The sequence below is a fragment of the Phlebotomus papatasi genome, chromosome 2 (assembly GCF_024763615.1).
Source record: "Phlebotomus papatasi isolate M1 chromosome 2, Ppap_2.1, whole genome shotgun sequence".
NCBI lineage: Eukaryota > Metazoa > Arthropoda > Insecta > Diptera > Psychodidae > Phlebotomus > Phlebotomus papatasi.
In genome coordinates, this window is record NC_077223.1 from 94,261,362 (window position 1) to 94,284,161 (window position 22,800).

Here is a 22,800-nt window from a genome sequence, read left to right on the forward strand (position 1 = left end):
ACGTTTGCGAGAGAAAAACGTCACAAATTATCCGAAAACTGACAAATTTGCCACAGCAATTTTCAGAATCTACACAAAATCGACTTTTAGAAAATGATTCGAAAGTCACATTTCTTTCGAGACAGAGAAAAAAGTCTGCTGCAATGTTGTAGAGCAGTAAATTTCCTATAAGAATATGCTCATTAGCAAACGTTTAATTTTTCTTAGAGCTCGTGAAAGAATTAAATATGCGTTTTGACAAGTTTTGCCCCAGTCTCCCCTATATGAAGAGAATGAAATATTTCTTGGAGTTTAAACAATTTTTTGACCCTGTCTTACCCCTGTCATAATATCCTCCACCCCTCATCATTTCATAGTAGTAGGGATCCCTGTTGTCATATCCATTACCACGGTAATCCTGACCAACGGAATTATACCGTGAATCCTGCTGATACCCTCCATGTTGCTGTGGCTGATCATAATAAGAGGGACGGTAGTAGTATCTGTCTCGATCATCATATCGTCCTGGACTTGGATATCCTTGTGGTTGATACCGATCATCGTACCTTTAAAAAATATTAAATAAAACATTTTTATTGAAATGAATTTTGCAAAGATCTGTAGAAACATGCCACTCGTGAAAAGTTTCAACAACACTGTTACTTGTGCTTAAAAAGGAAATTTAGGTTTGTATATTTAGAATTGAAAAAATAAAGAAAGCTGAAGCGAGGCTTAATATATTTTGTCAATAGTGAACTTCCCATTCAGCAGACAAAACTCTTTCCCAAATTCAATTTTCAGCTTAAGAATGCAAATATTCTTGGCACCCTTTCATAAGAGATAATCTCGCTTCAGGAGAGGGTGCGTAGATTAGAAATTAAATTGGAATTAGACAAGACCAAACAGTGAATTCTAATTGCGTCTCCATCCACCTTGGCTTTTGAGCTGAAAATCACTTAAATAAAGCACACAAACTGGATGAAATAACACACTCTTGGAGCAATTCTCCTCTACCTGTTCCCATAGCGATCTGTATTTTGGCTGCCATAGTACCGATCTGGTTGATAGTACCAACTATTCCTTTCATCATATCCAGTTTTTCCATGTGGGCGGAAAATGTTGAGAAATCTGCAAACCCATCCAAGATATCAAGGTTTCACAATCAATAAATTTTTAGTTCGAATAAGATTAAAAATTAAGGAAGAAGTTTAATTGAAGCACAATTAAAAATTACAATATATTTAAATTAAAATATCCTTTCTCCTCAAACATAGAAAAAATATAAAATTCGTAATTTACGTTTTGTTGGTACTTATTTATAAAAATTATATTATTTCAGGGTTTTCAAAGCTGTGTTCATTCCTATTCTCACCTATGGTCATGAGATTTGGGTAATGACCGAAAGGGTAAGATCGCGAGTACAAGCTGCCGAGATGAGGTACCTTCGAGCGGTAAAGGGAATCACTCGTAGAGATCGAGTGAGGAATGTGGCCGTTCGTGAGGAACTAAGAGTCGAGGAGCTGCTTCTTCGGGTTGAGAGATCACAACTTCGATGGTATGGACATGTTCAACGCATGAATGAAGAAAGATTCCCCAGAAAAGCTATGCAAGCCATTGTGAGGAGACCTCGGCCTCGAGGCAGACCTAGGACAAGGTGGCTGAATCAAATTCAGAATCTTGCCTTGGAACGCCTCGGGATCGAACCCGAACATCTTCCTGAAGTGGCGGAGGACCGACAGGCGTGGGCTGCTAGATTGGATGTCATGGGCCCGCGACCCCAATAGGGATAAGCGGTTGAAAATGAATGAATGAATGAATATTATTTCAGGATATACCAAACACTCACGGATGATATTGCAATACAGAAACAATAATAATAAGAAAGTCTTAAAATCTTTAAAAGTTTCAATTAAAGAATAAATTCATTAATAAAAAAAAGTTATCAATGGCAAAACAATCGGTTAAAAATAAATAACTTCATTAAAGTTTTTTTAAAGGCCTTGTACGTATTTGACAAGTTTTTCAATTTTGATATAATGCCATAAAAATTAATTTTTTTTATGATGCAAATAACAATTTGTAATTTGAATTCACTCTTTAAGGACGAGAACCATTTCACTGATTAAAATTTAACAACGAAAAAACATAAGTGTTTATTAAAAGAAATCACACCTAATGAAATCTATAACCAGAAAAAAATAAAATTTTGAAAACAAAACTCGAAACTTCAGATTTCTAAAATTCATCCAAAATACGACCCTTCGAAGGGTAGGCGAACTCTCCCTTCGAACGTTCGTGCATTCAAAAAATGTGAATTTCTTTTATTTTCCGTAAAAAAATTACACATAATTATCACGCAATTATTAATAATTGATGATAAGCTAATTAACATTTAATAATAATGTGCAATTCTCTTAAGAAAAATAAAAAAAAATTCACATTATTCGAATGCATGTACGTTCGAAAGGAGGGTACTTTCCCCTAAGAAGTTGAAAAATTCAAAATCGAGTGATTATATACTGCTCTCTCTGCTGAGTTCGAGTAGTAAAAAATAACTTTAAATAGTCAGAAAAAATTATTTTCGGTATGGAATACCGGTGACACAATCGTTCTTAACCCTTTAAGGACGAGAGGGTAAAAAATTAGGGATCCGAAAAATTATGTTTTCTTCTTTTTAGAGCGAAACAAAACTTTAGATGCCTGTAGGAAAACAATATCTATTTGAGTCACCGGTGACCCAATCGTCCTTAAAAGGTTAAAGGGTTAAAGGCTAGTGACGCTTCATATATAATTTAGAGGATCATTTGAAAAAAAATCTGTATACATAACGTCGGCTCCAAAAGAGGACTATTGTAAGTCTAAATTGTAAACTTTAGAGGAAAAAGGTTGAAAGTTTGTCAGCTAAAATTTATTTTTAATAATTTCATTCAAATTAACCTTCAGCTTTTGAAACTATTTTATAATAATTACGCATGGAATTATGATAAATTAATAAATGAATTAGGGGAAAGTACTCTCCCTTCGAACGTTCATGCCTTCGAATAATGTGAATTTTCTTTTAGTATTCCTAAGAGACTTACACATTTCTATTAAATATTTGTTGGCTTATCATCAATTGTTGTTAATTCCGTGATAATTTAGTGTAAATCTCTTACGAAAAGCAAAAGAAATTCACATTATTCGAAGGCATGAACGTTCGAAGGGAGAGAACTTTCCCCTATTCTTCTGGTTAACGTTACTTTTAAGTTATTGACAGTAAAATTGTGGGCAAAAAATCGATAATTGGGCACGCTGATTTTCACTTTTTCTTGTACCTTTTCCAGAAAGATCTTAATCATTATAAAATTTTGTGGGGTAGTAGATCTAAGGTTTATACATCCATTGATACTATCTTTTTAAACTATTGTAAGTAAACTTACAATAATCATCTTTGGAGCCAACGACATTAGATTTAAAATATTCTTTAGATCAGTTTTAAAATAATAAACTTGTAGATATTCAATATTTTTATTTCAACTCAGTTATTGCGAAGTTTATTATATACTTGAATATAAAGATAGGGAGAGGTGGGGCTACTTAGAGCTGTGGGGCTAAATTGTTATACGACTTTTTCGCCTATTTCTAAATGAAGCGGATCCTCACATTAATTTTATTTAAATCTACAATTATTTTATCTATTCAAATTACATCATGTTAAAACCCATTTTCCATTAGAAATATGCGAAAATATCGTATAACAATGTAGCCCCACAGCTCAAAGTAGCCCCACCTCCCCCTACAACGAAATTTTATAGTACTTTATAGAGACCTGTATCCCCTGTATCGAATAACTCGATAGACTTGATTTAAAAAGCTAAAGCACTCAGATCTAAATCAAATGTGAGGTTTTATATTTTTCCCTGAATTGTCTTTTTATAGTTTTTAACTTTCATAAAATTCTGAATTGAGTATTTTAAATTGTTATCTATAGATGCTACAGATGAACACAATTAATTCATATTTTATTCATATCGATATGAAAGGAAACATCATTTCCCATTTTATGTCAGTTATAGATGGGAAAATCTTTATGTACACAGAGAATAGAAGAGCTTTTAAGGGTACCTTGTGATGCTGGACGCTGGACACAGCATTAAAAAAAACCAAGTATTATGTGCTTCTCTTATTGTGTTGAATAAGTCAATACTCAATTTTTTTGGTATTGTTGAAAAAATTGAATAGAATAAAAATGGGAAATAGGCTCTTTTAGGAAACTTAGGTACTTCATTGCATACTACAGTAGAGTCTCTCAAATCTGAATCTCTCAAATTCGAACGCCGTTTGGGTTCAAAATGTCAATTGTGAGGTTATGTTAGAAAGTTCGTATTCTTGGTGAATGAAAATCATATTTATGTGCTTCTTCCTGAATGTTTACATACATTATTATCGTATAAAATGAAAAGGAAGTATGTTACCACTAAAACTTGCGAGATAGTACGAGAATTTTATTCAAAGTACAATTTAATCTCACACAAATTTCGTTAGTTTTGAAAAAATCGTTCGAATTTGGGAGGTGAGAAATGTCAAAAATACCCCCCGAGCGTTCGAATTTAGGAGACTCTACTGTACTTTTGAAAGGTTCAGCTCATCCCTCGTCAAGAACAACATGACGCACTGACTTTCCCTTCTGTTATCTTACATGAAGAGCCAGTTTCCATCAAACCCAACGAATTTAATTTTAAAGTGCGGATTTATCCTTAGTAAGAAGGTCTAGTGGATTACCTGGAATCTCGATCCCTGTCACTGTAGATACTTGAACTGGGTGAACATCTGATGCAGCGCGCATCCCTTAGTTGCTCCCGTTCCACGGCAACCGCAGCCGGTGAGGATGCTGCCGCTTTGGGAGCCTCGGCTGTGGGTGCTGCCCATGCTGCTGTATGAATAGTCAGCATGACACAAATTGTCTGTGAATAATTTACATTCCCATTAAATTTTTACCATCTCATGCTCCACATCCCCAGCATTCACTCTCAATCCCACTCGCATTCTAGCCCAAATAGGATGAAGGCAAAAATCTCATTCACTCCCTCATCGACGGTTGATGTTGCCACAGTAGACAACTTTTATCCGCTAAATGAACTTTGTCTGGTGCGTTTTTGCCTCTACATTTTTCATAAGGTCATGCAGCAATTCATAAATTAATTATTCTTATACTGTGCGGTTATTACTCAATCGCAATAAATGACTAAAACACGCTTGGTCTATCGGGGTGAGAAAACAAGTGGAAAATATGACAAAATCAACTACCAACATCCGGATTGTTGACCACCGAAAAAAACTACAACGAGGCACGAGATCACTATTGATGAGATTAGGCATAAGGCTAGAACTGAAATTTTCTAAAATTTCAGTATTTGAAAATTTAAGAATAAGAAAATTTTTATATTTTACATCGAATATTTTATGTTGATCTAAGACATTTTTAATCAATTTAGTTACTAATCTGCTGTAGCTTTCTAAAAGGATGATGACATTTTAGGAAAGTTCAATATTATCACTCTTGCCCCTGTTAAAGTTATAATGTGAAGTTTGTTAAATTTCATCTACAAGCCTAAAATATTAAAATTGGAAAAGCTTTATCGTAGTGTTCGAATCAAACACAAGGATTGCATAGAAGCTTAAAGATTTATTCCAATACGCATCAACTTAAAAAAAAAATTAAAAACGTACACAGGATGAAAAATATTTTATTTTCAATCCCTTTTTACTGTTGTAGCATTTAATACTAAACCTACAGACCGTTTTTGATAGTTTTTCGGTCAAATGACAAACCGCGGTAGGGTAGGATACTCAACAAATTTGTTTTGGAAAAGAGCAAAAAATTAAAATTTAAACATTGAAAAATATATTACATGCATATTTTAAGAAATTCATAAAGTTTGATAGTGACATTGTATCGTTTTAATATGTGTTAATTTAAAACCGGGTATGACCGGGTCTTAGTGGGTTTAGTGTTAATTAACATAAGTTTATAAGTTAAGATTCACTATATCATTGATATCAACAAAGGATTAAAAATAGAACTCAAATTGTATGTCACTGAAATGTTATAAAATTATTGATAAAATAAAAAATAGAGCTAGGGTTTTATAGATTACCGAATTTTTGTAGCACACTTTTAAAGGAAGCCGGATCATACAATAATTTAATTTAATTCCACAACTAGTATTTTTGTAGCGGAAAATTATTCATTATTGAATTTATGTAGAGGCCATTAGAAGTATGAGAAAAAACATCGTAAATCAATAGAGCCCCAGCTCAATGTAGCCCGACTTCCCCCTGAGGTGTACTAATTTAGCTAATCGATGCGATGACACGATTTTTTCTCATAACAAACTCAATGTAACACAAAAGAAATTGGAACAATAAACTCTGGTGATATTTGTGTCACTAAAAAGTAAGTATCATATGCCTTTCAAAGTTAAACTGGGAATAGGGTTACAGAATTACGCAGATTTGTTAAAAATAAATTGAATAAAATATCCAAATTGTTCTTTTCTTGATTCTTTTGCTAAAATAAAACGCATCATTAATAAAGGATTCCGATGAGGAACTACGACTTTATGCTTGTAGATTCTTTTGATAATTTTAGTCTTAGTATCACGATTACAGCATTCCATCAGAAGTCCTTACACCAAAGAGCCTATTTCTTATTAAGAGAGTTTCCAGTGATTTAATTTATTAAGTGAGATCAGCCCAGTCTAAAAAGTTTTTACAGGTAGACAAAATAGTTAGACAAAATGAGATCAATCTAGCTTCTAATGTACGGAATAGAATACTAGCTCAATAGGGATGTAGAACTCGACAACAGTGACAATTTTGAATGGTGACGAAATCGTTCCTATCAATAATAACCTTTCGAAGAGACAAAGTAACTTCAAAGCCGAGCCAAACCTATTCGAAAATCTACCGAAAGCCTAACGCGCAAGTTCACGTACTAGCGGTGTTACCGCTGATTATTATGTCATTTCGAATTTCGATACTCTTAATAAATACTTCAATCGTTAACAATGTCAACAACAATGTGTAAATGTTTGCTACAAAAATAACCTTGTGGAATTTCAGTATAGCAGAATGTTTGGATTAAATTTCCTCTTCATGAACTTGCTCACTTTTGTGAAACTAGTCGGTTTAAACGTTCAAACTTCCAACGGGTTTTTAGGTAAATTCTCTCTGATATACCTTCGAACCAGTGTAGAAAAAGCCTCAACCGGACAGAGCTTTTAAATCGGGAAGATTATTACTAAACGTAGGAAATCTGTGAAATATAGGTTTCAGACTGGGTGTTCAGCCCAGTTCCTGAAGTTCTCGGAATTTTAGATAAGAAGCAATTTAAGTAATTTTTTAAAATCTAATGGAGCAATAACCCTAATAGTCATTTTAGGGCTATAACTTCATGCTAAATCTTACACTTCAAAGAAGTTAAACCATATGGCTAAACTCTAGGTCTAGACACTGTGTTAAGATCCAAATAGACTCAGGCTGACCCTCGAGGATATTTAATCTGTAAAATATGGCAGTAATGGATCTGGAACAGCTTTTAGATCAGGAAAATTTCATGTAATAGAAATTTACTTTCCTTTCTTCTCAAAATGGTTTGCATATGTCTATCCCATTCTTTCGCTTTCTTCTTCTTCTTCTTCTTTTGGGCGTCATAAAAACTCAATTTTGTTCAATCTAATTTTAAGTCCGACAGAGTGGAATAAACTTATGCAAATCTTTCCAGAAGAAAAGGATGCGAATTTTGATTTTATGAAATTATACCAAGCTAAAAGGTGTGTCAGAGGCATGATGATTTATTTTAGTCTTACATCATACACTGAGGGTGTAAGATCTTCGATTAGAGGTCATTTGCACTGTAAAATTTTACAGGATAGATATTCACGAGGATCAGTCTAAGTCAATTTGAGTTCTAATGGCTCCAGCACACCTTTTAGATCAGGAAAATTTCCGAAATCGAAATTCGAAACCCTTTCTCGCATGTTTTGCATAGGACTATCTCATTCTTTCGCATACCAAATTCGATTGAGCTAAATTGAATTTGGAGTGATATTTAAGAGAAGAAGAAGAGTGCGAGAGAATGAAATAGACATATTCAAAACATGTGAGAAAGACAGAGATCCGAATTTCGACTTCATGAAATTTTCCCGATCTAAAAGGTGTGCCGGAGGCATAACTATGAGAAGCATTTCGGCACACCTTTTAGGTAACATTTTTTTAAACCTTTTGTATATAACTATACTGCTCTTTCGTACTAAAAATTTAATAGAACAAAATTGTATATTTATTTCACAAGAAGAAGAACAGTGGCAATGCATATGCATAACGTTTAAAAAAGAAAGAGTTATGAATTTAGATTTCATTAAATTTTTCACATCTAATATAATTCAATTTTAGTTTATAATTTCACGAAATTTTCAATCCTTATGAAATTTAGAAAAGGTGAGAAAAGTTTACAGAACACGGTATGGAATATGGCATTCGATGATGGAATAAATTGTAAATTTTCACGTGGTTTTTACTCTCTACCCTCTTTATCTCTTTCTCACAGAATATTTATAAATTATGAATGCTGGAGCAGACATAGGAATGTAGAAATAGATGGGATAATATTTTTTGCGGGCATTTTATGGCAATGATGAAGGTGATCAAACGAGCGATTTGTGTACCATGGAAGTTCGCTTGATTGACAATGCGTGTTAAAGTACTTTATTTGGGAAGGTGCGAGGATGGCGTCACATTCAGCAATGAAAAATTTTAAAAATTGACTTCTTTTTTACCCTTGTCACATTCATTCATCAACATGGCAAATATTTTCCATATTTTTATGCCAATTTTTCCTTCAAGGATTTTTTTCTTCAAAAAAAAGTCGTTGGTTTTATTGATATTCCCCTTATGCGTGGGATATCAACGATAATTTTCTCGCAGCAGAAGCACGGAATTTGCAAAAAAAAAGTTTCATGGCGTGTGAAATTTATTGCCATTTACACATTAAATAGTGGTTAATCTAATTCTAAAGGATGTTCTTTGGTGAAAAAGTGAACCGCAAAATAGCTGCTGTGTTAATAATGTAGACAAATTCCGAAAAAAAAGTTCTTGTTTCAACTTTTACGTACACAAATTTTGTATATTTGCTTAATTTTTTTCGCCACCCGCAGAAAACGTATTTTCCAGCGTTCGCGGAACGTCACCACCTTTTTTTACCACCAAATTTTGCCTCATCCTCACCATCAATTCTGCATAATGAGGCGCGGAAGCAAAAGCACTTGAATATTTCAACAGCAAAAGGCTGGCAATATACGGAAGGAAGGAAATAAATGATGGATATTTTCGACTGATATCAAATTATAACATTAAAGGATACATTAAACATGGGTTATATTTCATATCTATCACACCTCCACATGCTATACCTCCAACTCTCTTGAATTCCAACGTTTTTTATTCATTTTTCAACCTTTGAAATTTTTTAGCACCTCCCCAAAGCAATATCAATTTTATTTTAAACCACATTTTCCCTGTGCTTCATTATAGCGCTAATTAATGAAAATTTGCAAATTTTAATATCCCAGTAGAACAAAAGGGTTTTTTTTTCCGCAATCCAAATTGCACTCGTATGTGGATTTTAGGGACCAATACTATATACATCACATCAAAGAACATTCGAGTGGATCGTTAGGCAAAAGAGTGATTTCATTACCCATTGATAAAGCAAAAAAAAATAAACCCAAAAAGCTATTATTATTATTGCTATCAATTACCAAATGCAGTGTTAGTTTGCATTTACTATTCTAATGATGTACACAAAAGCAAACTAATAATATTAAATTTCCATTTGCAATAAAAGCTTCAATTTACATCCTCATTGATATTTCTATTTATTGAAGTTCCCTAAAACGACATAAACCCATTTGATTGAATATAATATAAATTTACTAAATTTTGTGCTAAAAAACGAATTACCACAAAAAAGAAATAAATTCTACAAATATTGAGGAAACAAGTCTTTTACAGTACGCCAAGGTATACAGGATTATTTCTGTACTTGTGCTTTTCTAATAATAATTCCAACATGGAAACACTAAGAAGCTACTATTATGAGGTATTGGGTAAGAGCTTATAATTTTGGACAGTTTCTAAATTTGGACACTTTGAGGATAAAATAGGATACTATAAATAAATTGATTAAAGTTATGGATATTTATTCCAATATTTGATGAATAATTAATTCTATCTAAGTATTTATTCTTTTTGGAAGATTTTAACACTAAATACGTTTTATTTTAAATATGATTTGAGTTGAAATTGCTTTATTGAAAATTCAGTGTGAGCAATTGCTTACGAGAAATATGACAGAACTTCGTGTTTACTTCAGTCTTATTTAGCTGTGGTGAAGTACTAAAAATTCTTCTTCGCTGTTTTTAAATGATATTATTAAATATTCATTGAATATTGCAATGATTCACATTTATGGTGATTTGTACATTTGATCTGAAGGGAGACTTGCCTTGTGAATTACGGTTTTCGTGTGAAAAATGAGAAATTTTCTAAGAGAATCACCAATGAGGTGATACGGTGATAGTCTTTATTTTGGACAGGTGTTTTTCTCTCAAAATTTCTTGAAGTTTTAGCTTTCCTGATAGCCAGGTTGTATAAATGCCTGGAGAAACAAAGGAGCATCATCTCAACAACCGAGATGTAGTGAGAAAAGCCTTGAAAGGCTCCCGGAAAGACCAGGGAATGCACAAATCCGAGCGTACTTGGAGTACCGAAGTCAAGAAATAAATATCTTAAAAAATTGTTCCGGGGACTTACGGAATTCTAGTAAATCGTATTGCCCATTAAAAAGTGCGTAAAAGTTTGCACTTTTTCACAAACTTTGTTTGTATATATTTGTTTGTCTGGTAAAAATTTACGAACAAATGATAATAATTTACAAACATTTCTTGTGTGTTTAAGAACAATCACGAAAAAAATGTAAAGGAACAAAAAATGCTCATCAAGTGATCATCTTACGAACAATATTTGTAAAAAAAAATACAAACTTTTACGAACTTGTTTGTGGATTATAAGATTTTCAAACATTCCGTAACTCGCCAATAGGAATTCACAAACATTTACGAATAATTTTTCAAAATTATTTTTTTCCGTGTAGGGGCCATAATTCAATAACAAAGCTTATTTATTGTGGCAAAATAAACCATAAATCATCTAAATTTTAAATTTCACTATATCGTCGTTTGTATCAGCAACTGTGCCAATTGTCTTTTGTTGATTTATCACAGAAAATATTACTTTTTTGGTATAAAAATTCATTTTTGAGACACTGTCATACGCTTACCAACAGGGTATAAGATAGTTCAAAATATCACACAAAAACGTCATTAAAGAAAAAATAGTCAAGAAAAAAGTGTAATTTGACAATGAAAAAATGATCAAAGCATCGTATTTAATAACAATAATATGATAAATATATAGGTCTAAAAAATCTGCTCAATCAATCTTTAAAACATTCCAGTTTGATCAGAAAGACAAGAAATGAGAAAATGTAAATAAGAATGATCAAAAATGAGCCAAAAGTTTCACAAAAAAAAAGAAAGTTAAATCTGGATTATTACGTAAGTGAAAACTAACCTAAACTTTTACAGGAATTAGTCTGTTCTATATTGTTTAGCTATATTGCACTTGATAGAAATTCCTCGATGATTTTCTTGTTCTCAAAATTGATAGATAAAGGAAACTTTTTTAATTGTTGTTTTAAAACGATTTTTGATAAACTTAAAATATTATCGATCATGGATTGTTACTGTGCTTTCCTGATAAATCAACCTGAAAGTTTAGCTTAAGTTTCGCAAATACACTCGCTTTAATAATCTTTGTAATTACCCAAATAGCTGGAATTTTCATCAAAATAATTTTGTTTATGCCCACTTTGACAAATTCTTCATAGTGCTAAATAGTGTGAGTTTACCGAGAATACTTTATTGTGGAACCTTTTATGATGCTATATTGTCATGGTGAATCGTTAATTAAAAAATTCTTACAAGCTTTGTTAATTAAAACAACTTGTCGCATAGTTTGTCCACTCGTTCATGAGATTTTTCAGAGTAAGGCTTGACTCATATTAACTGTCAAATCCTTACAGTCACGTAATCGAACATATGTTAGCCGAACCTAAAGGGGAACTTATCTTACAAGTTAAAAACATTAAGATATTATACATTTATAGGGGAATGCTGGCATGTTTCGAACAGAGTGAACCTTCAAACAAAGCAAATTTTCTCTTTGTTTGCAAAGAGCTAGTTCGTCGATAATTATTAAGCTCATGAAACAAGATGAGAAATGGTAAGTCAGCTCTTCGCAAACAAAGAGAAAATTCGCATCGTTTAAAGGTTCACTGTGTGCTCTTATCACTCTGTGTTCCTCACTCTGTGTTCCTATATTCTCCTACATAAATAAATCTAAGTAAAACTTAAATTTGTTTACAAATACTTCAAGAACCTCTTTTAATGTCCAATCTAAAGCCTTTAAAGAATTTAAATAAGGATTATGTATAATAAAAACCATTGAAAATTTGGGTCTTATTTTTAATTTTTTTTCTATTTCACATTTACTTCTTTTCTAACCGTTGTGCATTATTTTGTGTTCTATAATAATTTAGATTAGGTCCGCTGAACTTTAATATATTGTTATAATATCGGATTTTTTAAGAGGTCTCAATCTAAAAATTGAATTTTATAGAGAAGATCACTCGCGGTAAAATGTATCAAAAGACGTTTATGGCAAAACAATCTTTATAAAAAGACATCATTTTATTTACATGACTTGTCTCCAGTTCGCCTTTTCTGGTTATTCTAAACCCAGGAAGCATTCTATCTTTTCCGTCTTATTTTGAATTCCTGAAGACTTATTGGGTACACAATGTACCTCGTCCCTAACTCCCTTACTCGGACGGTAAAGACCAATACTGAACATTGCTTTCGATGTGTTATATAAGAAAGTCTCGGCCAAAATCCCGAAATCCAAAATCCCGGAAGTCAAAATCCCGAACGCCAAAATCCCCAAAGTCAAAATCCCGAACTACAAAATCCCAAAAACCAAAATCCCGAATTCTTGAAAGTGTCATAACTACTCCCACAATTGCGTCCGCGCTTGCTGGAGGCAAAGGGAAATTTTCTGTGTCTTGGGAAATTATTCTACACATTATCTTCTAATTTCATTCATTCGGTATTTTGGCTTTCGGGATTTTGGCTTTCTAGATTTTAGCTTTCGAGATTTTGGCCTTTTCAGGATTTTAGTGTTGGGATTTTGGCTGCCTCCGGTATAAGACCGGCATGGAGCACTCATTCCTATCTTTTGCGTAACGGTCTTCCAGACGATCAGTTGAACTTAAGCTGGGAGGACAAACGCATTCTTAACATGAGAATCTTTGTTGGGCCACCATCACCAGTCGTACTACTGTACCCGCTTTTGAAGAGCTCGTTTATTTTAATCTCATACGTGAAACTTCTTTCTAAAGAAATAAATTTCCTTTAAAATAACTTTCATTACCGAGAGTCCTTAATTAAACGAATAATTACCTCACGACCGGTAAATTTGTTGTAACATTTTTGAGAAGTTCTTCTACAGAATCAGTTATTAAAAAATGGTTTGGATAGTATATATCCTTCGGCAATAGAGAAAAAAGTTTTTGACAAAGATTAGTCAAAGGATCTCTTTAAAAAACATATATAATCTTTGACGTATTTTGCCCTATGTTTCTGTACATATAACACGTTCTGAGGAATAAAAGTGACAATCAAGAAGTTCTTTAATGCTTTCTTAAAACGATTCTAACAATTCATTTCCTCTTATTAGAATTAATTGACTTTCACTTGTTTAATCGTAAATTTTTCTAAAATTTATGATAAGATATAAAAAAAATAGAAAAATTGTATTAATTGAATGGTGATAAAAACAGAATTATCGGTAAATGTGATTCTACCCTAAAGTGTAAAGGGCAATTCAACATTAAACTCGGAACAGTGGACTACTGCTGTCTTTTTGTTATTCTTAAACAGGTTGGCCGGAATGTACAAAATGAAATAATCACCATCTGCCTTGTCATTGACCGTCTTCTTAGTAATTCTATCTAGTCTTTTACAAGATTTCTCAAATGTGAATAATTTACACTTCTTTAGCCATTTTCATCTTTTTTCTCTCCCTCAATTCATTCACCGAAAAGAAAAAAAAAATATTCACAAGAAGTATTTACTGTGTGAACTTTTGCTGCGAAGACCGATATTGTTGGAAAATTTCTTGCGGTGCTTGATGTTAATGCTGAAGGTGAATAGCAAAACTGTGTAGGTCACTCAAGGGAATGAAGCAAACTCACCTGTATGAAAAATTTTGTCCTCATGTTGAATTTATTCATTAGTCACATAAATTAAACTAATTTAAATGTTTTCACTGGATTGTACGTAAATTCCTTTACTATTTCACCGAAACACAGAAACATACACACAAAATTAGTTGAAATGAAAATTACACCAAAAATCCACAAATTTTCCTCTCGAGAATCCAATTAAAATCCTAATTCATTTTGTAAGTGTATGCACAGTTGCAATTAGAAGTACTTTCTTCTTGAGCAACATTCACACTCTTGGGATCACTTATGGACAAATTTGTCTGATTGTTCGACCACAAAGTGCAAGAGTTCAGCAAAAGGAGGATGCTCTGTATAGTGAGGGTGAGCACTCAAGCGCGTTCTCTTGTACCACCAGAGACCAAAAACCGGACTCACGATCGTTTGCAGAGAAAATGAAACAGAGCATTCGCCCTCCAGGCCGTTTTATACCCACAAGCAGCATCGTCTCACTCGATGATGCCCCAGCCAGGGGCCCGAGGCATACAGACAGTCATCATCGCACAGGTGGGCGGGGGACATCGTGTTTCAATCTCGCGATTCTCTTCTGACCGTAAAACTCGCGGAAATTTTGTATGGATAGCAGGTGCGAGCCCAACATAAGCCCAGAGTCTCATGCGACATGATCGTAAAAAAAAACAATATTGCAATGTCCAAATTAGACCCTCTTTTAATTACCATCTTTTTTTTCACGAGTCTCACACTCTGTCCTGATTCCACCCAAAAGCTCACAAAGAGAGGTTAATGATATACTCACTTTCATAGAAAATTCTGCAGCGGAAAGGCATATCAATGATGGCCAAAAATTAACAATGTAAATCGCTAAAAGATCATGATCAGGAAAATTACACAGCTGTGCAATTTGTTGAGGATTGTCTTTCGTAAATTTACTTGATGATTTATCACGCATTTTTTTACCATTTTTATGACGCATAGCTAATTCAAAAGTCTCCCATTAAGCTCATTTTAAATACAATTTTATTCAAGAAAATTCTTCACTTTCAATTACCGGAGATCCACTTACTTCTCTAAGAATTTTCAACGTCAATTATCCATTGAGTCAAAATACACAAAGGGCGGTTAAATCAGAGTTGAATAGGTTGAATATTTTATAGATAACATTGACGATTTAAAGAAAGTGATGGCTAAAAATTTTGGCATAGATATTTATAAACAAAAACATCAAAATCCTCATTGATTTCAAAATAAAACTAAACTTTAAATAATTAAATCGACTTTTGATAACAGATTTGTGTTATTCAATAAGGATTTTAGCTGAGATTCTTTACAATCTCAGCTTTCGTGATCCGAGGTGAAATACGACCTCATCAAATCAGGCCCAAATTTTGGATCTACACGTTTTGATACTTATAGATCATGAATATCATATGCGCCAAAAATCTATTTTCGTGGACGTCCAATTCCGTTCGGAGTACAAACGTTTCTCTGGAGAGAAAACAGAAAGAGATATCGACAAGCCGTTTTCGGCAAAGGTTAAATATCGATAGGTGGTTAGAAATTGGTGATCTCAGACCCCCCTGACCCCCCTCACTCCTCATTTTGAAAAATCACCAAATTTTATTTTTTTTTTTAATAACTCAGTTCCTATGCCCTATGGCATCGATCGATCTCAAATTTATGTTATAGCTGAGCCTAAAAGTATCTTTACATTGGGAGCAATTTTCGTCAAAAATTGCCCTTTTGAAAGAAATCGTCTGCATGTTGTAGGTGGTAACGTCAAAGTTATATCAAAAATGCTATTTCTGATGAAAATTGCTTCCAATCTCAAGAGGCTTTAAGAGATTTCGCATTAGAAAAAAAATGTGAGCCTCTCTGACCCCCGTTCGAGTAATTTGTTAAATCTAATAAGCTTCTTTTCCAGTTTTTATAATGTACTTTGCTATATAAAATCTAATTTTCAACATATATTACCAGTCGATCAAAATTAGGGCCTCTATCCTTACGATCGAGGAGTGAAATGTCCAGATATGCGGTAAATTTTTCTCCTTACACTCGGAAACTGAAAAATTGCCTTATCAAGCTTGGAAACTTATCGATATTCAGTCTCCTACGAATCTATTCAGTTCCCTTTGATTTTCTTTCACAGGTCTGCTTATCGTGCTTTATGTCAGAGGTCATGTAGAAAAAGGTTGAACTTTCAAACTTAAATTCCCATTTGTAACTGCTTGTTGAAAGCATGGAGAACGATTAGGATAAACACCCCATAATATTATTTATCCGTGTAAGTTTAATTCTAATATCTTTCAAAAATTTTTAAAAAGCGTTATTCAGACTTGGAGGCTTAACCCAATTCACAAAGATCTGAATTTTCGAAATAACAAGTATATTTGGGGTATTTTTATCAAAATCTGTTAAGTTAATTACTCTTAATTGATAGTTATAAGTCACAATTGTTGCAAAAATCCGATTTATTGAAAAATTACAGCAGTTAGGGTAAGTGTGCCAAATTTCGGCACACACAAAAAAATTTTGACTCTCAATTTAAGAATATGTAAGACTGCGGGAATTAAATTTGGACGTGAATCCCTGAGGCGTTTAAATTCAGAAGCTTTTTGCCAATGAAATGGGTTAGAATCTCTATCCTTTTTGACGCTAAAAGATCGGGAGTTTAAGTTCATCATTAGCTGAAAAATGAAAAATGTCATGAGATTTGCAAATTACAATTAAAACTAAATTATCAAGGATTTAGGATTAGCACATTGGCATTCATTGGATGGGATTTGAAATTAAATTCCTGGGTGTTTTTGTTTAAGAATTTTCCATTTTTCTGAGTGCATATTTGCGTGCAAGTGCCAAAGTCTCACGTTTGAAATGTAATATTTAAATACGAATTCTTTATTCCTTCTTCTTGGAGTGTTGCTTGGAACTTTGTAGACATTTTATCGTCTTTATTTTCTCTATAATCATTCATAAAACATTTTAAAATGAATAAAAATGTAGACATAGCTTTAGTGACCTATTTCGGCCACATTCATTTGCATAGTTCCTTGCAGGGGCCCATCAAGCCTAATAAAAAGTGAAGCTATTTTTCAGCTTTCCTTGTAAAAATTTTGCAGATATTGCACCGCGACTTCAACAAATTTGCTCGTAGTTCTTGTATTATTTCGGCGAACATTATGAAATATGTATTTTTAGATAGCTTTTTATGCACGATTTCGAAATATGTCAGACCGATAAGTCAATGCTCTTTAGGAAAAAACTTGCCAATAGTCTTCAGTGCTTCTATGTAAAAACGTATGGAAAAATGAAATGTTGATAGGCCCCTGGTTCCTTGCCTATGCCTTCCTTGCCTTCCTTGAAATTCGAGAAACAAAAAAGGTGACTGGAATTGTAAGCTGACCGGAATTTGGCACACTTACCTTAAGCCATATGGATAAAACTTACGAGTAGGTATGAAACTGAAGTCCATATAACGTTATATGCAGCAATTGAATTTCTAAAATATCCATTTTGGAAAATAATTTTAAAAGGGATTTTTTATAAGTCATAAAAGCTAAGTAAAGAAAGGAAATTTTCCGCATACAACCGCTCTGTCCTTTCTTGAATTTTAGTTTCTTATGGCCTGTAGGGGAAAGTGACCATGCTTTATACTGTAAAATGATTTTCAAGGTTTGTGATTATTTTCTGATTAACACACAAACCGAAGCGATTCTTCCACTATGACAAAAAAATGTCTCTCTTATTAGGTTCATAATCCCACCTCAAATAGTTCCTGAAAAACCTTAGATTTTCCTCAAGAAGAAAATGGAAATTCAGTGGCGATTTTTATACAAGTTGGGTCCGGGGCCTTCCTGTATAATAATTGATTCGACAATTCGGAGGCCCATTTTCACTGTAAAAATTTCACCGGATACAAAAAATTGCACAACAATATTTAGACGGAACTCTAATCTATATGCTTAAATCGTTTGTACGACTGGTTTTTAGTTTTAAAATCACTTTTATGTAATTTTTTCTAAGCCATGTTTTTATGACATTAGGGCACTAGCGAAAACCATTTTTTCACTTTGAGTCCAAGAAAATATCACTTTGCAACCTTAAAATTCAGGCAACGGGGTTGAAGGTTATGTCAATTGTCGATAAAATTGGAGGATTACAATAGGTGTAATTATGAAAGAATCGCATCTAATGATAGAGTTACCACTTTTAAATTATCATTCATGGACCCTTTTTAAAATATAGGATGGACACATGTAGAATTTATGAATTTGTCACCACCCACAAAAACAGTGTTCCCAAGTAAAAATATTTTTACATAAATATTAATACTAATGCACCCTCTATGTGCCTATGATAGCAGTTTTCCTGAACAGCGACATAAATTAAGAAAAAACTTATGAAATATCATGTATTGAAAATACCAAAATTACAGTTTTGAACCTATTTTTGATTTTTGCTTCCTGAAATTAGGAAAAAAGAGCTAGCTTCCTAATTTTTTCAGGAAGTGTGAGACTTAGGACCAGCTATTAAAATATATTGCTAAGAGTCACAACTATTGATTAACACAAGAAAAAAATAGTTATTATCAAGCTTGGATCGTATCAAGCATGGTCACTTTCCCCTACATAATATGGTCTATACACACTAGAAAATTTTATGTCTATATTTGAAAGTTATTCCTACACAAATATAGACGATTTTCTTCAATATATGTAAAAATCAATTTTTCTAGTGTGTAGAGGTCATTAGACAAATTTATGTCCAAATTGTGAAGGATAAAATATCAAATATGGACATTATTTTCTCTATTATGTAGGGTCCTTTAAAAGAATAATAATCACTGAATTTTTACATTATGATTATGTTCTTTATCAATATATTTCTCTTGCAAACTATCGAGTGTAGTTTTATAGAAGACTAAAAATTTAACTCTACAGAATTTCAACTCAAAATCATGGTCTAATGGTCAGAAAATGCTCCTCCCTTGGTGACCAACAAAGAGGCTATGTAAAAGACCAGAAAGTCAAAGAAGAAAATTTCTTCATCATTAGGAAATGTGTGTGACATACAAGAGTGGTCTTAGTGAGTAATTTTCCTTTCACAGCGCTATTTGGGCCAAGGACAAACAGTTGTTTTTGACAAATTTCATCACATAGGGTTTTAGGCGTTTTTGCATTGCCCTTTCTACTCGTGACAATGTCAAAGAGCTTGGAAAACTTGGGGGGAATCTTCTCTGGAATGGGGTGCATTTTTAATTAATTAGCCTATTACACGTTAAACCTTCATGGTGCAGAGATTTGTTCTGGCAGACAAATCTCTTCATAGTTTGTAGAAGGAGTTTGCAACTGCTCGCGGTGCTAATTAAGACAACTCCGTGGTTTTCAGCAGTACATACACGAGGGAAATTTACACATATTCTTGATTGTCTGCGGGTAAAACATCAGCTTTGTGCCAGAGGAGGTTGGATATGTGTCTAAACAAAGCCGCATTAAACATGGTGATAGGGGATGAAAATTCGGATAACTTTTCACTTTTCTGTCGGATCATGAATCGGGAGTCCCTAAGTACAACAATACTTCTATATGCATGCTAAATCGGGTAGGACTGGCGGGGAAATAAAGCACGGGCGACGGGAATTGCTAAACCAAAACGTCTGGCAGCTGAAAGCTCTAATTAAAAGTTCGCTGTGTATGTTTTGTGTACTTCAAAAAGTTAAATTAAAGTCAAAATTGCGATCACGTGTGGTTGCTAACTAAGAAGGGTAAATGCAGAACTCTGGAGTGACTTTGCTTGTTTGTCTTTTTGACGGTTTCAGAACATATTCCTTGCTTCTAGCTATTTTTTTAAGTAGAAGAAATAAAGAGACTTTGAGACATTACGCGATGCAAAAAGGAATAAGAAAATCCGAGGTCTAATGAAACGGCATTTCTATTTCTTTTCCTCAGCAATGAAAAATATATTACAATTAAACCTGACATTGAAGAAGTAAGATGTTTGGCAGAAAATTCACTGTGTTTCTGTGGAATTTAATTAGAAGACAACAGTGCTACATAATCAGGAGAGCAAAATGTCTTTCTCAAGCATTTGGCACTTTGGAAAAAATTGAGATCTTAATTCATTAAATTAGTCTAATTCCTCCACGATTTATGTTTCAAGATATTTTAAGATATTTCTCATACCTTTAACTGTTATCCAAAAATATCTTCAAGAATAAAAACTCTTCAATTGTATACCTACGTATTTGCTTTTAGATTGACTTTTAAATCATCTAAAGATTCTTCTGATTAAGACACTACCGTGGAACAATGTTTCAAAAGGAAATTCCTGGTCTTTTGTTCCATCTTTTAATTCTCACTTACCGAATGATGAATCTTCTTTTATCAGATGGAAAATATTAACTTCCTTCCAAACCGTTGGATTCTTAATGCATTTCCTGAAACGCTGAAAAAAACTTCATTTGGCAAATTTACATTAATAAATTAATAATTTGTCTAAAAGTGCCTTTATACTTCTGGCAAAATCACAAAGAACATTTCACAGTCATATTTTGTTCTCATAGTTTTATTTTGTTAATTTAATTTTGGACAACAAACATGACAGAAAAAAGATACAAGAAGAGTTTTTATTCGCGCAGTTTTTGCGAATAATGTTTTAAATTTTCTTATGTTTTTTTCTGCTCCATGAGAACATACAATTGTGTATTCTTATTCACTTAATTACTTGATTTTTTTGCCAGACTTTGCTTCAAAAAAAAACTCTAGAATTATATTCATTTCATACTTTTACTGCTCGGACTCACAGTGACTAGAGGTATATAAAATCTGATATTCTTGAAGAATATCTGTAAAAGATATTTTTCCGATTTTCTGTAACACTCCATTAAAAAAAACTATGCTTTTTGGGATTTTCTCAAAACCGGCTCCAGCGGTTTCTTTTATTTTTCGAAATATGTTGGCAAGAGCCGACGCCAACATTTTGCCTATACATACCTATAGAGGGAAGTGGGGCACCTTTAAAAGTGGGGCAGATCTGAAATTGGAATTTATCTCCTATACCTTTAAGTGGAACTCAGCCATACCATAGTGTAATTTAGTTTCTCAATCTGTTTGTGCAGCTAAGTCAAATTACGATAAGGTTCAATTATATTTAAAAATAGGTGAAAAATCCCAATTTCAAAGGTACCCACTTTCAAAGTACCCCACTTCCCCCTAACCAGAAAATTCGAAATTTTAAGTTTTTAAAGATCGAATTCGGGTCTAACGGAGGAGGAACGCGTAACATATAGCCCTTCCCCTCGATTCCGATGTTCAATTCCAAGTGGAGGAGATGCCTGAGGCCCAGGCATACCCAGATGAGTGACGGAAGATTGGATAACCAAATCCAGTTAATGGGCAATCATAAATCCGGGGCAGACAAACCAGGGGCAGAGATCTGAAGGGGAATTCTGTAACAGTATGACAATGTCATATGACAAAGTTTCGTGATGAATTCAGGAACAGGACAATATTAAAGTCCAGTGAGCATCGAATAACCACTGCAAGGAGTTCTATGAAGATTTTAGGGACAGATATAAGTCGGATTTATAATTATTTCATTCTGATTTACCATATAAAAAAATTTAAATTTGTCATATGACATTGTCATACTACTACAGAATTCCCCTACTGGTCCTTCTAGAGAGGGTTGAGCGAGGGGTTGACAACATCTCCTCGTAAAAGCAAGATTGTTTAGAAAGACGGAAGGAGCTTCGGATACGAATTGAACCCACGACGGAACAAAGAAAAGGGACAACGATTTAATCCCAGAGCTAAGAGTTTATAGATAAATGTTATAGATTACCAAGTATATGGTGGCCTCGTCAGCAGAAACTCCGGCAACATATTTGAAGTTGTTAACTCCTTTGTTTATCTTGGGATAACAATTACAGCCAACAACAACATCTCAACTAAACTCCACTTACGGCTGCTGAAAGCCAGCAGGGCCTATTTCAGTCTATCAAGAGTTTTCCAGTCTAGAAACTTGAGCATAAAGACTAAGCTACTACTATATAGGACTGTGATGCTGCTCAGTCTTTACGTATTCGTCTGAAACTGTGGTCCTCAGCAAACAGAGTTGCGAAATCTTAGTCGTACTTAAGAGGAGGATGACGACGGATTTTTGGCTCCGTAAATGAAGAGAAATGATTCCGGAGAGTTTACAATCATAAAATGAGCACTACCAACAGGTAACTGTTGTCAAGCAAATACGTTTCAATAGGCTCCGGTGGACTGGTCATCTGGTCCGCAAGAATGATGACGACCCAACCTGGAATTGTTGGAATGAGTTGGAACACCAACTCATTAGTTGTGCCGAATTGGAAAACATGACGCGTTACAGACTTAAGCGACAACAGGTCCTGAGTCAGGCCAAGACTAGTA

At 33.6% G+C, this 22,800-nt stretch overlaps 1 protein-coding gene across 2 annotated transcripts in view; it reads right to left on the reverse strand.

Moving 5' to 3' along the window:
- LOC129802500 (uncharacterized) overlaps positions 1–14,824 on the reverse strand; it is a 38,038-nt gene extending 23,214 nt beyond the window's left edge. Inside the window, exons 1-4 of one of the 2 annotated variants that reach the window (XM_055848395.1) lie at positions 14,393–14,824; positions 4,741–4,922; positions 994–1,107; positions 319–545 (exon numbers count right to left, since the gene is read on the reverse strand). In XM_055848395.1, the coding sequence (XP_055704370.1) occupies positions 319–545; positions 994–1,107; positions 4,741–4,922; positions 14,393–14,431 (562 nt within the window). In that variant the 5' untranslated portion in view covers positions 14,432–14,824. The remainder of the gene's footprint in view (positions 1–318; positions 546–993; positions 1,108–4,740; positions 4,923–14,392) is intronic. The other variant, XM_055848396.1, reaches the window with a different exon arrangement.
- Between the last annotated feature and the right edge of the window lie 7,976 nt (positions 14,825–22,800).